General features: G+C 28.2%; 1 protein-coding gene across 1 annotated transcript; it reads left to right on the top strand.

Moving 5' to 3' along the window:
* Positions 1 to 1,889: 1,889 nt before the first annotated feature.
* Positions 1,890 to 6,692, top strand: LOC8273015 (stress response protein NST1). The gene is made up of 8 exons (XM_002533258.4): positions 1,890 to 2,096; positions 2,179 to 2,302; positions 2,382 to 2,746; positions 2,863 to 2,915; positions 3,234 to 3,271; positions 3,883 to 4,315; positions 5,068 to 5,361; positions 6,174 to 6,692. The coding sequence occupies exons 2-7, from the start codon at positions 2,232 to 2,234 to the stop codon at positions 5,299 to 5,301; spliced, it is 1,194 nt and encodes a 397-aa protein (XP_002533304.2). The 5' UTR covers positions 1,890 to 2,096; positions 2,179 to 2,231; the 3' UTR covers positions 5,302 to 5,361; positions 6,174 to 6,692.
* The last annotated feature ends 5,703 nt before the right edge of the window (positions 6,693 to 12,395 follow it).

The following is a 12,395-nucleotide window of genomic DNA, read 5'->3' as shown; positions in this document are numbered from 1 at the left end:
ATTTACACTAATGACATGATTGTGAATAAAAACTATATTTCAAATTTTTTATCATGTCTAATTTTGTTAAAATTATATTTTAAACATTCAGTATTGTGCAAGGTATTATTAATAAAGATTTAAATGCTTTTAAATTTTTTTAATAATTTTTTTTACATATTTTATTTTGACATATCAAATTAATTGTTGAAGTAACACCCGAGATTAAATTCAAGTGGCAAGAGAACTTGCTTTTGAAAGTGAAAAGTCTTAAATTCGAATTCTTTTTTCCGCATTCGGTGAGTTTTTGCCTTTAGGTAAATATAAAGAAATCAATAATGCATTATATGACATGTTGGTCCTCAAATGAAAAAAACATTATTGAAATAAAGTTCATTGTAATAAATTTGAGTATTTGTTCACATTTTTTCACATAATATTATTGATTTTTAATAATAATTATTAAAATTTATAAATAATTTATTACGAATATTATTTTACATTATATTTGATTGAGATTATTTTAATAATTTATGAGAAAATTAAAAATAATTTATTATGATAAGATTTTATTTAATAGCATAAGTTAAATAACAAAAAGGATTTTATTTAATAACATAAGTTAAATAACAAAAAGGATTTGAATACTTTTCATTTTATATGTTAGCTTTATCAACTTTTTATTAATGAATTAGATTAAAGTAACTAGTTTTTATTACAAAAGTACTAATTTTTACCCAACTACTCACTTTTGAAATAAATCAATATTTATATAATTCAAATGTAAAATCATATTTAATTTATCAATTTAGTAAAATTTAAATTTATATCTATTTTTAAAAAATATTTATTTATTTTATAAAAAATAACCACAACTAGATAAATATAATCACAAATCAAATTCGGTTTGTAAAAATTTAATTTAAATTGAAATTATCTTACAATTTTAATTTTAAATTAAAAAAATTGATAATTCATGGGTTAATGTTTTTAAAAAATTTAATAAAAATATACATATTTTACTTTTTCTAATTATCACACACACACATATATATATATGTATGAGACATAAATTTTTTTGACATAGATACCTAACTTTTGACACACAAAATTTTTATTTTGACATGTATTTTTTATTTATTTTGATATGTGTATTTATTTTTGATACATCAGATTCAAGCAAATGTGTGATTTTATAGTTTTTTTAATTTATTGACTAATTATATTACTGATTAAATACTAATTCTAACCATAAAAATAAAATATTAATTATATTTTAATATCATATTAACGAATAAATAGTTTTTCTAATAAGATAATAATACTAATTTTATTATTTTTAATATATTAATTATATTTTAATATTATAATAACTAACAAATTAGTTTTTTAATTAAATAATAATTTTAATTCTAATAAATAATATCTGAAATAATATTTTTAATATTATACTTAATAATAATTAATTTTTTATTATATAATAAACTTCTAATCAAAAAATAATAATATCAATTATGTTAATCGTGTTAATTCATATGGTATTAGAATTAATTAATAAATACTTTTAGAATATAAATATTAATAAAATTATAAAAAATAAAAAAATATCTAAAAATAGTTAATTTACGATTTAAAATATTTTATTTATATTAAATTTTAAATTTTTTATTAAATTATACTTATTAATTTAATTTTATAATCAGAATAATAATAACAGTCATATAACAAACCGATAAACTACTAATTTTTTAATTACTAATTTATAAGAATAAATTCTTAAAACATCCAAACCTTTTAAAATTAAAAATTCTTTTTTACCGAAGAAAGAAGATAAAAGAGAATTTCACTCTTTTTTTTATTTAAATTAATTAGTTTCTTTTATTTTTCAAATACAAATCATTTATCTTCTAAAGCTATTCCCCTCCTTTCTCTCCGACATAGATTCTAATCATTCCGTCTCCCTCCATTTCTTTCCCTTATCTTTCCCATAGACGCATCGTTTTACTTTATCTCCTCTCTCTCTCTCCTCCATTTCCAGCCGTTCAGTTACAGCTGCACTTCCTCCTCACAGGCGATAAAACCACCGGACCAGCACTCTCCATTATCCACCATAAAAGGTCTCTTTCTTTTATGTTCATTTTTATTTTTCTGCTTGAATTAGATATCCTTTTTGATTTATATGAATAATTGTTCTTTCAGGAAGATATAATTACTATAATCTGTATTCAATTCAAGAAGAAGAGTGAATTCAAATGATGGTATATCCAGTTTGTTCAGTTCTCTTACAAAGCTGTTTCATGGATTTCACTCGATTAACCTTCTGGTGAGTTTTCAAACACGAAAAGAAATGCAGATTCTTATTAAGAGTATGTGTGATTAAGCATATTTTCACCATATATCAGGAGAATTTCGGCGGCAAGCAATTCTGCTGCTTTATTGCCAAGTCTGAGTTATGTAGTGGAATACACAAATTATCATGTGTCTGTTATGAAGAGCTTATGTTGCTCTTATGCTTCGATTAGTTCTATTCCAAAACTTCAACATTCTGGAGCCTTTCAAATCAGTTCTGATAGTGGCAAGCATTTTCAGTTAAAATGTGGTCAGGATTCAGCGGATACTGAAAACTTGAACGAAGAAGTTCTGCCAGATGGTAATCATGACTCTTACAAAAGTCTAGTTAACGATAAGAAAAGGCAAAGAAAAAGAAATAGAAAACATGGTAACAAGGGAAAGGTACCATGGAACAAAGGCAGAAAACATACTGCAGGTGAACTCCCTTTGAGTGTAAATTAATTAATTAATAAAAACTAGTTTATTTATGATTCAGTTTATTAATTCCCAATTCTTGTATTATGTGGTTTGAATGTTTCATATTTTTTATAGAGACTCGTAAGCTTATCAGGCAGAGAACATTAGAGGCGTTGAGAGATCCTCAGGTGAAGTCATGTAAGAACAAGTTAGTTTTGGCATAGTGAGGGTTCTGTATTGGCATAACTGCACATGTATTTTCCAATTTTGAAAGTCTTCATTTACATGCATGGTCAGTTGTCTTCTTATCAACTGTTGGAATAGCAAGCAAAAGTTTATGTCCTGTATAACGTTTTCTTTCACTTACCAGAAAAAAATGCCTGACTTCATTTCTGCTCTAGCAATTGTTCACTGCACATACAGTGGTGGCTATCTTACTCTTTCTATTATTTTCCTTTCCTTCCTTTAACTTCTTTGTTTCCTTCCCGTTCAACTTTCACTTTCAGGTTAGAAAGAAGATGGCAGAACATCCCTGTGCTCATAGGTAAGCATTATTTGACTGAGTTGCTGTCTTCAAAGGTCTATTATGTAATAGAATACTATTAAAATTTAAATGCAAAAATGGCGATCTGAATGGACAATGTTGCCATTATAAGCATTCAGTCATGCTCTAGCTTTGTCAGCGGGCATAGAGTATTAATAATCAAGTTTTTAAGTTACCTTCATGTCAGCATTTATTAAAATGATAAACATATATGGATAGACATGCCTAAAATAACTGAATTTAAACTGGGAGAAGGCCTATTTTTAAATCAAAGATTGCTTTAATTGACAATTTTATGAATTTAAGTTGGTACTAGATGTTGTCTTGTTTGAGTATACCTCTGACAGATTACAGTCATTACCAAATCATTTCATCTTAGTTGCTCTCTTGAATTTTAACTGCATTCTAGTGAATCATGATTGGAACTGGTCTTGGAGTCGATTATTTTTTAATCGCAAATGGTGGAAAACATCCTAAAATCTAAATATGAGGCATCCGAGCTGTATGTTGTAGGCCTTTAGAATAGATACTTGAGTTGCTACAGTGATAGTAACTTGCCAGACAGGTTACCCGGACCTCAAAATCACTATTTAAGACATATTCTATTGCAGTGAAGAAATCAAGAAAAAAATAGGTTCTGCACTTAGACAACTTTGGGACAAACGTTTGAAATGGAAAAAGCTAAGAGAGAAATTCTTCCTGTCATGGACGAGAAGCATAGCAGAAGCAGCTAGGAAAGGAGGCATTGACCAACAAGAGCTAGATTGGGAGAGCTATAATGAGATAAGAGAAGAAATAACTCTCCAACAGCTTCAGTGTGCAATTGACAAGGCAAAGGCAAAAGAGCTAGCAAAGATAACAGCTGAGAGGGTAGCCCAGGCAAAAGCAGAAAAGATGGAAAGACTCGCGCAAAAAAGAAAAGAGCGTGAAGAGAAAGCAAAAACAAGAGAAGAAGCAAAGAGAAAGTCAAGAAAAAATTCAAAGAAAAATGCAGATAATCAGTCTGCTGTCAAAGAGTTGTCACTCAGAAAAAGGTTAACAAAGGTAACTAAGATAATACATGAATACAAATCCCATCTTTTTTCACGAAAGCTGCAGATCATTGACCTTAGGTGCATATCAAAGTGAAATAATGAAACTGAAAATTTTTGCTTAATGATTATCTGTGATAAAATCATATCTCTAATTGAACGGTTAATTACTTTTGTGGAGATGCTTCAATACCATAATTTAATAGAATGAGGAAACATGAAATTAATATCAGAATGAATAGAAAATATAGAGGAAAAGAAAAGCAGACATTTTATTCCCTTTTATTCTTAAGCTAATCACGCTTTCCTCTTTTCTTAATTATTCTCTTTGGTACTTGGATCCATCCTAATTTTCTGCATGCTATAGCTTGGTGAAAAAACCATTGATGTAAAGACCTTACAATATGTGTTATCTTGGAGCTAGCCCATGCCTGAAGTTTAATAAAATAATCATAACGCTCTGTTAATTTCTTTAATGAAATAATTATAACCCCAAGTTAATTTGTTTAGTCAACCCTGAGGTGTACATCACCAAAATGATGCTCTGAGGATCCAATTGCTATTTTTTTCTTGGTATTTTTGGCATGAATTAAGCAATTCCTGCATGATGAAGCTATGATCAGTATATCTATATATCAAGCATGGTTTCATGTAAATGTGATGCTTAGATGCATTGCCAATATTTTGTTTAGTTGTGATAATGCTATCAGCATCTTCCTTTGCCAATGTTCTTTTCATTGTAATAATGCCATGTCTTCTCTTTAGATTCGCAAAAAGAAATCCATAAATACTCATTTGATTACTCAAGGGGAGGCAGTAATATCCCATAGTCCAGCTTGGAAGAGACTGAATGTAGAGCTTATGAAGAAAGAGAAAGTTCAAAGAGAAGTTTCACTTGCAGACCAGATCCGAGCTGCTAAGAGCAAAAGAACAGAACCTATGGCAAGGGAAGCTTTGGCAGAAACATCTTCTCACCATTTTTTACAGGGAGATCACTAGAGTAAGAAACCAGTTACATCGTGAGCAGCAACAGCAAACATTACAAGTGTTGAGGAAAAGGTATGAACTACTTGTTACCCTTTTGTCATCCCCTTGGCAGTTGAACAAATATTGGATGAGAAATAGTATCATGAAATGGATTAAAATCTCTTACTCTGCACCAGTTATTTTTACTTGAGCTAATTATAAATTCTGATTTCGCTAACTGGTGCTATTTCTAATTTCCCTGTCCTACATGACCAGTGGTATTTTTAACTCTTATCTGCTTCTACATTTTTTCCTGAATTTATTTATTTACTCATCTTTTTATAGATTTTGCTTCAAATAATTTTATATAGTAAATTGTGTCAATGAATTTTGTGTTGGTTTGCAAATATCATTTTGTCCTATCAAATTGTTTCATTGTGAACTGTTAAACCATTGATAACTGTTGATGGAAAACTGAAATAGTGCCTATTTAGCGGGCATGCCAAATTTAAATGAAGTGGTCACCCCTTGTTTTTCCTATTTCTTCATTCTCTGAAGTTTCCTATTTGAGGAATTAAACTTTTGTAGATGGTCTGAAGTGTGTTTATCTCTGATATGGTTCTCTCCCTCTAACTGGCACTGGGATTTTCAAACTAAGAAAAAAAAGAGGATACTGTAGCCATTAGTAGTATATTGACATGGTTGTCAAATAGGCACCAAGTTAATTTTCCATCTTCTCCTGTTATTTTTAACAATTCTCAGAAGTAGTGAATAATTGTAGATGCAACTGCAGTGGAATGACTTGATTGTAATAAGTTAAAACTTAATTGTGTTTTTGTAAGCTTTTATTTTTATTTTTTATTTCTTAACTCAGTAATAGGTTATCCGCTTTCTCAATTTGGCAGACAGTTCCATCATTCCACCAACTTGTGGTTATTGTATGCCAACATTTGGCATAAAATAAGTTGCTGTAACCATCCAATTGGAAGGCAGGCAAAATGAAGGTCAGTTGAGTAATGTTCCTATTAAGGACTCGGACTCCAGTAGCAAACAAAGCTCATTAATTTTTCTGGAAGAACAGAAAATGAGAACAATTTTTGCAGCACTGAAATGTCTGTAAGCATATATATATATATATATATATATATATTCTTTCCTTTTGTTTTGGTTAGGTGGATGGTTGAATTGTTGGTGAGGTCTGGGGTTGGGGGGAATGCCTACATTGTTATCTGTAGAGAATCAAGGTGGTGTAACAGAGTATCATAGAATTATTCCTTTATCACAACATACAGATTTTAGTACATAACCCCTTTGCAGGCTCCCATTGTTTTATATTTGCTGGGTGTCAGATTGTTTAGACTCTGAATTTCACTTGAAAATGGAAGTCCTCTTTGAGGCAAAGCATGATATTTTGGTTTACATGACATGCATTCAGTTACCGCTCGTGTTATCAGAACTTATTTCTTGGTGAGTGTGCAAATCAAGATGATAATACATTCATGGCCGACCAATCTGTAACTTGGTCAGCTAAATGGTTGTTTTTTTCTTTTCCTTTTTTTTTTTTTTTTTTTAGTTTTTGAAAGGTCTACATCTGATATCAGTAAGAAAGACTAAATTGATTTTATTTGCTTCTTCGCATTGCGATCATGTTGTTGGAAGATGATGTCCCATTGAATTGCTCGTGTTTGGAACACATTTCTCTTGTTTTTTCGTTTCCAATTTTTTGGCCTTGATTACAAGAGCAAAATGAATTGAAAGAGTAGATAATGCTTCTTCCATTTTCTTAACCTCAAATTTCTCTTAACTTTTATTTAGTTTGGTTGCATTTTGAATATTTGATGCATGAACTTTATATCGAATTATTATAGGGAAACATATTCTCAAACCCAGAAAGGCGAAATTCAGTAATAACAGGTATGACCGCTTTTAGTTTTATTTTTATTTTCTGAATTCCATTAGAATTGGAAAACTTCTTAAAGAGGGAGAATGTATTAGAGTTAAGACCTCATGATTTCTGCATTATGAAATCAGGATTTTCCAATTCATCTGTTTGTCTGGTGACATGGTTAGATTCCTTTACAATTTATCGACCTTTAGATGTTTTGTCTGCAAAATTGAGTTTATTCTGAGAGCTTTACTCAGCTAGAATGCCAAAATTGTATTATAAAGTTAAGGCCAAATGCGTATATAGAAAACTAAATCTGTTCATTTGGTCACTTTAACATTTTAAGTTTAGATTTAAGCAAATATACAATTCAACTTGTATTCCTTATGATATTATATTTTTTGATATATAGCATTGTTCGACATGTCCATGTGTAATATGCATGTGTTTTAATATTATCATTTAGCAGAGTTTAGGTGTTTGTTAGGTTAAAACGAAAATTATAAGTGTTTAAAATATTATAAAAATAAAATTTAGATACTTATTAGATTAAACTGAAAATTAATGTGTTAAAATGACTAAATGATTAAAATTTAGGTGTGTAAATATGTATTTTGAATAAAGTTAAATTATGATATTTCATCGGATACATAACCACAAATGAATTAAGCTTATGGGAAGGAAAGAATGGACCTCTATTTTATTTTTCTTAACGGTCTTGGGAAAAGTTTACATCATTGCTCCAAAATTTGCAGGTTGGATAAACACTTTGGAATTTTCTCTTTCGTGGTCTTCTTGTTGAAGATCTTTACAGAGAAATCTGTCCCTATTTTGGGATCAACCAACAACTTTAAGAGCTATACAAACTCTTGAACCCAAGCTTTACCATGGATGTTGCAGACATCTCCTCCTCAGAATCTGAAATTAATTCTTTAGACTATTTAAAGATTAATGGCTGGATATAAGATTTTCAAGCCAACCAACTATAGTAGAGAAAAAAAAGAATCTTCAATGTAGTAAACAAAAAAAAAAAAAAAAAAAAAAAAAAAAAGACAATTAAATACTAAGGAGTCGGAGGAAAGGGCTTTTAGAGCATCAATTGTGCTCTTTATTTTAAAGAGTATAATTTTTATAATAAAAAATATTTTAATATAAAAGGTAAAATATTTTATTTAAATTTAATGGACTCTTTATATTTTATCATTTATCTTACTTTTAATTTTAGTTTTCTTTTTAAGATTTTTACCAATAGAAAATAAGAACTGCAAATATTAATTAAGCCAAATATATAAAAATTTGTAATGCATTTATTAAATATAGAATAGAGAGTGAAGTTTGACTCTCTGTATGTCTAGAGCCAAATTAACTATTTATTTTATATTTAAAGAATAAATAGTAAATTGGAGTGTCATTTTATAATATAATTCTTTAACATAAGGAGTTTAACATATAAAGAATGCATTGAAAATTCTCTTAGAATTTTCTTTTTTTATGAAAGAAGAGATAGAGACAAAGAGAAGTGATAGATATATTTTTATGTCTGTCACATATTAAATCCTATGAAAACATTTTGGTGAGAAAAGAAATGAGAGGATTGAAAATAGGACCGGAGGTTTAAAGGATGGAAAGTATATATTTTTTACTGTTTATTTGGAGAGGATGGAAAATAGGAGGAAATAAAAAAATGTATGAATGTTATTTTATGATGGCTTAATTACTAAAAGAACCCAATATATTTTCATTTTCTCAACTTTGCTCAATTTATTTTTTTAATTTTAAGAATTTTACTCTAATATGAGAATTTATTTTTAATTTATTGAAATTATAAAATTAACTTGTGTTTAAGATGACGTGTCTGCCACTTCAGAAAAGTGAAAATTGGAGTTTTACTTTTACTCTTACTTAAGTGGTTTCTAATTTAAGGACTCCTTTTTTTCATTTTCATTTTAACTTAAAGAAATTATATCAATTCCCTCTCACCAGAGCTCATGATATTGTTAGTACCTTATGCATAATAAGAAAGAGGTTATTACTGTTATTCAATGGCTAGAGGATAGACACGATAAAAAGTAAGTAAATCCATTTAATATTGATTATTATTATTATTATTATTATTATTATTGTGGGTTTTCTGCATTAGGGTTTCAATTGATAATGAAGAAGGAAATTCTTGATAATGAAGAAGGAAATAGGGAATTTCAATTGCTCTCTGATCGGTCCAAATTATGTATAGATATTTAAGGTATTTTAAAGTTTTAATAATATATTTCTATATATAATATGGTGAAAATATGTGCTTTTACCTCACTTAAGTTTAATTGTCTTTATTCAGGAATATTAGCAAAAAGAGGAAATTATGAAGCTAAAAAAATTTAATGGGACATGTTCGTATCAAGGCCCAAGATTAAGACGCATGGACTGCTAATTACAAGACACAAGGAATATTTTAGTCATTTTGTATAATTATTAGGATTTATATTAAGAGTTATTTATGAGATAGTATCTGATGGAGATTAAGATACTTAAAGTCTTATCTATTAGATAGACTTATAAAAGTATGTTTATCTCTAGGGAGATTTATATAGAGGAGGACTATTCTCTATATAAATCTTTGCAAAACCTAATTCTAAAAGGAGGGGAGTTTTCTCCTAATGGTTCTTTACACCTGCCACCATTATTCTCTCTATAATTTTCCACAAACATGTAGTTTTAGTTTTCATTATTCTTTTAAAATCTAAGGAGCTTTTCAATAAATGGAGATTGATGATCAATTTTCTTCCTACTTGAAGAAATTCTGAATTTAGAGGGAGCTTTTTACTTTATTATTTTTTATCTTTCTATTTTTTGGGTTAAATATGTTAGACTAGTTTTTATAAGTGTTTAGTTTAGCCTTATAACTTTTGTATGAGCCTTGTTATTTATTTATTTAATGAATGATTTGTTTACCTTCATATCTTTATTAGTTTCAGTTATTATTGTTAATTAAACATCATAATAATTTAGCAATAGTAATTGTTATGAAAATCTTTAGGTTTAAAAGTATTAAAAACATCATCTTTACTTTAATATATGTTGTTATAAGAAACCTAGGTTGCATCATTAGCTTGAGTGACTTAGGGAAAAAAGGCACATCACCATCTCATTCATTAGATTTAGACTTAAAGTAAAACAAAGAGATAATTAAGTAAATGGCTAGATTAAATAGTATCTTTAGCATATAGTTTTAGATCATAAACATTTGTATTTGCATTGCATATTTATTTATTGTTTAGTTACTTTACTTTATGAACATTATTCTCTCAAATATACTGATTTAAAGTATTTAGATTTACTTTTATTGTTTTGTGCTGATAATTAGTCTTTATAATAAGTGCCCTCATAGTTCCTTAAGAGATCGACCTCATAGTGAACTTACCCTTACTATAGGAACGATTCATGCACTTACGAGTACTAAAAAAAGACACATCACTCTTTCTTCTATAAACTTTTGTTTATTATTTAACATATCATACTATTGTTTTTCTTCTACTTGGCAGACATGTCATTCATAAGCACGTACTAATTTTTTTAGATTCATTAAGTTGGATATAATTAAAAGTAAATTCTTAAATTAAGGTGAAATTGTCAAAATAAAAAGGTTAGATGAATTTGAAAAAGTTTAAATTCTTTTAGTCATTAAGCTTTTATGATACTAAAATTATAAATACATCCTTAACTTTTATTATTAAGAGTATAATAATAGTATAAATAAATTTATGATTTTAAGTGTTGAATCGCACTTTTAATTATAATTTAGAAATTTATACTATTTGCTTTCTTTTTTCTCACATTTTCCACTGTTCCAAATAAAGGGAAAAAGAGTGATTAAAAAGAAAACAAAGGGAAAGAATTAAGGCTAAAAATATGCTTAGTTTTGATAAAACTTGATATTTTTTTTAGTATATATATATTTAGAATTAATTTAAAGCGTAACGAGTAAAATTTTTATAAATAATAAAAAAATTATTTTAAATTTTTTACTGTAGCTATATATCTAAGAAACATTAGTTAAAATAGATAAATATTTACGATCTCATCTTCGTGCTTTTAGACATGCTTTTAGACATGAGAGATCAGAAGTTAAAAGTCAGAAAGAAGCACTTAAGTCGAGGCTATGACGGTTTGAGAGGACTATGACTGTTTGAGAGGGAGAAAGAGGACAGCAACCCTACATTACAACGTTATTGTCTTCAAACAGTCACACTCTCTCTTATTTGACAAATGACAGCAACTATATAATTACTTGCACTCATATACAGGCTAATAATAGAGCTACTTAGGTGCAGTTACAAATCCTACATAGCTAGCTTGTTCATTTCTTTATTTACTTGCCTTTTGCCCAGTGTTGTTTCCTCCACAATTTGGCAATGGGTTAGATGATAACATTATAGCTCTTTTACTTTTCAATCTGGAGTTAAACTATCAACCAGTCTAATTAAAAAAAAAAAAAACAAACACAATACAGAAAAGAATGTATAATTTCTGAATGTAATACATTAGAAATATTTTCTATATGAAAAATTATGTGAATTCATGACTTGAAATGCAAGTAAATAGTGAATTTACCATTTGAAGTGCAAGTAAATAAGACATTATTATTTTTTAAAAATTAAATATTGTTAATATTCGTGTGTTAGAAGAAAAAAAATTATTTTTATAAAGTAGCGAATAAACTATCAAATTTAATCGAATTCAAAACCTCTAAGTATTTGACCCAGTAGTTCACATGATGTGTTGGACAAATTATTTTCCCATTTATGAGTGTACAATATCCTTAGCAATGTTACAAAAATATCCTAATATAAAGGGTAAAACTGTACATTATCTCTATTACCAATGTTACAGATTCAACAAAAGAGAGAAAATTACAAAAATAAATGACAATTCCATTTCAAGCTTTGCACTAATTGGGTTCCTTTTCTCCTCATTAATCTCTAACCATATATTAGAAATTTTCTTTATTTGTTCAAAAGAAGGATTCCCACACTAATTAAGACAGTAATACCTTAAATTCATAATCATAGTCTTATTGTCTTGACAATGTTCCCACATTATCCATTGCTAACTAGAGCAGGTTTAAGGGAAGCCTGCTTTATCATACATTAAATTTCACTACATTGTCTTGTCATCTTCAATGCACTTCCCGATATGACACGCTAACACCATAACTTACTCCATCTTATTACACTTCCATTAACATAAA

This window comes from Ricinus communis, chromosome 5 (assembly GCF_019578655.1).
Source record: "Ricinus communis isolate WT05 ecotype wild-type chromosome 5, ASM1957865v1, whole genome shotgun sequence".
Classification (NCBI taxonomy): Eukaryota; Viridiplantae; Streptophyta; class Magnoliopsida; order Malpighiales; family Euphorbiaceae; genus Ricinus; species Ricinus communis.
The sequence above is the reverse complement of the archived record's forward strand: the minus strand, read 5'-3'. Positions and strand labels throughout refer to the sequence as shown.

What these genes read in the sequence shown, in the direction of transcription:
- LOC8273015 (XM_002533258.4), top strand. Translation starts at nt 2,232, where the DNA reads ATGATGGTATATCCAGTTTGTTCAGTTCTCTTACAAAGCTGTTTCATG. An exon ending in GAACATCCCTGTGCTCATAG is followed by an intron (nt 3,272 to 3,882) that starts GTAAGCATTATT and finishes ATTCTATTGCAG; the next exon opens with TGAAGAAATCAAGAAAAAAA. An exon ending in TCAGAAAAAGGTTAACAAAG is followed by an intron (nt 4,316 to 5,067) that starts GTAACTAAGATA and finishes TCTTCTCTTTAG; the next exon opens with ATTCGCAAAAAGAAATCCAT.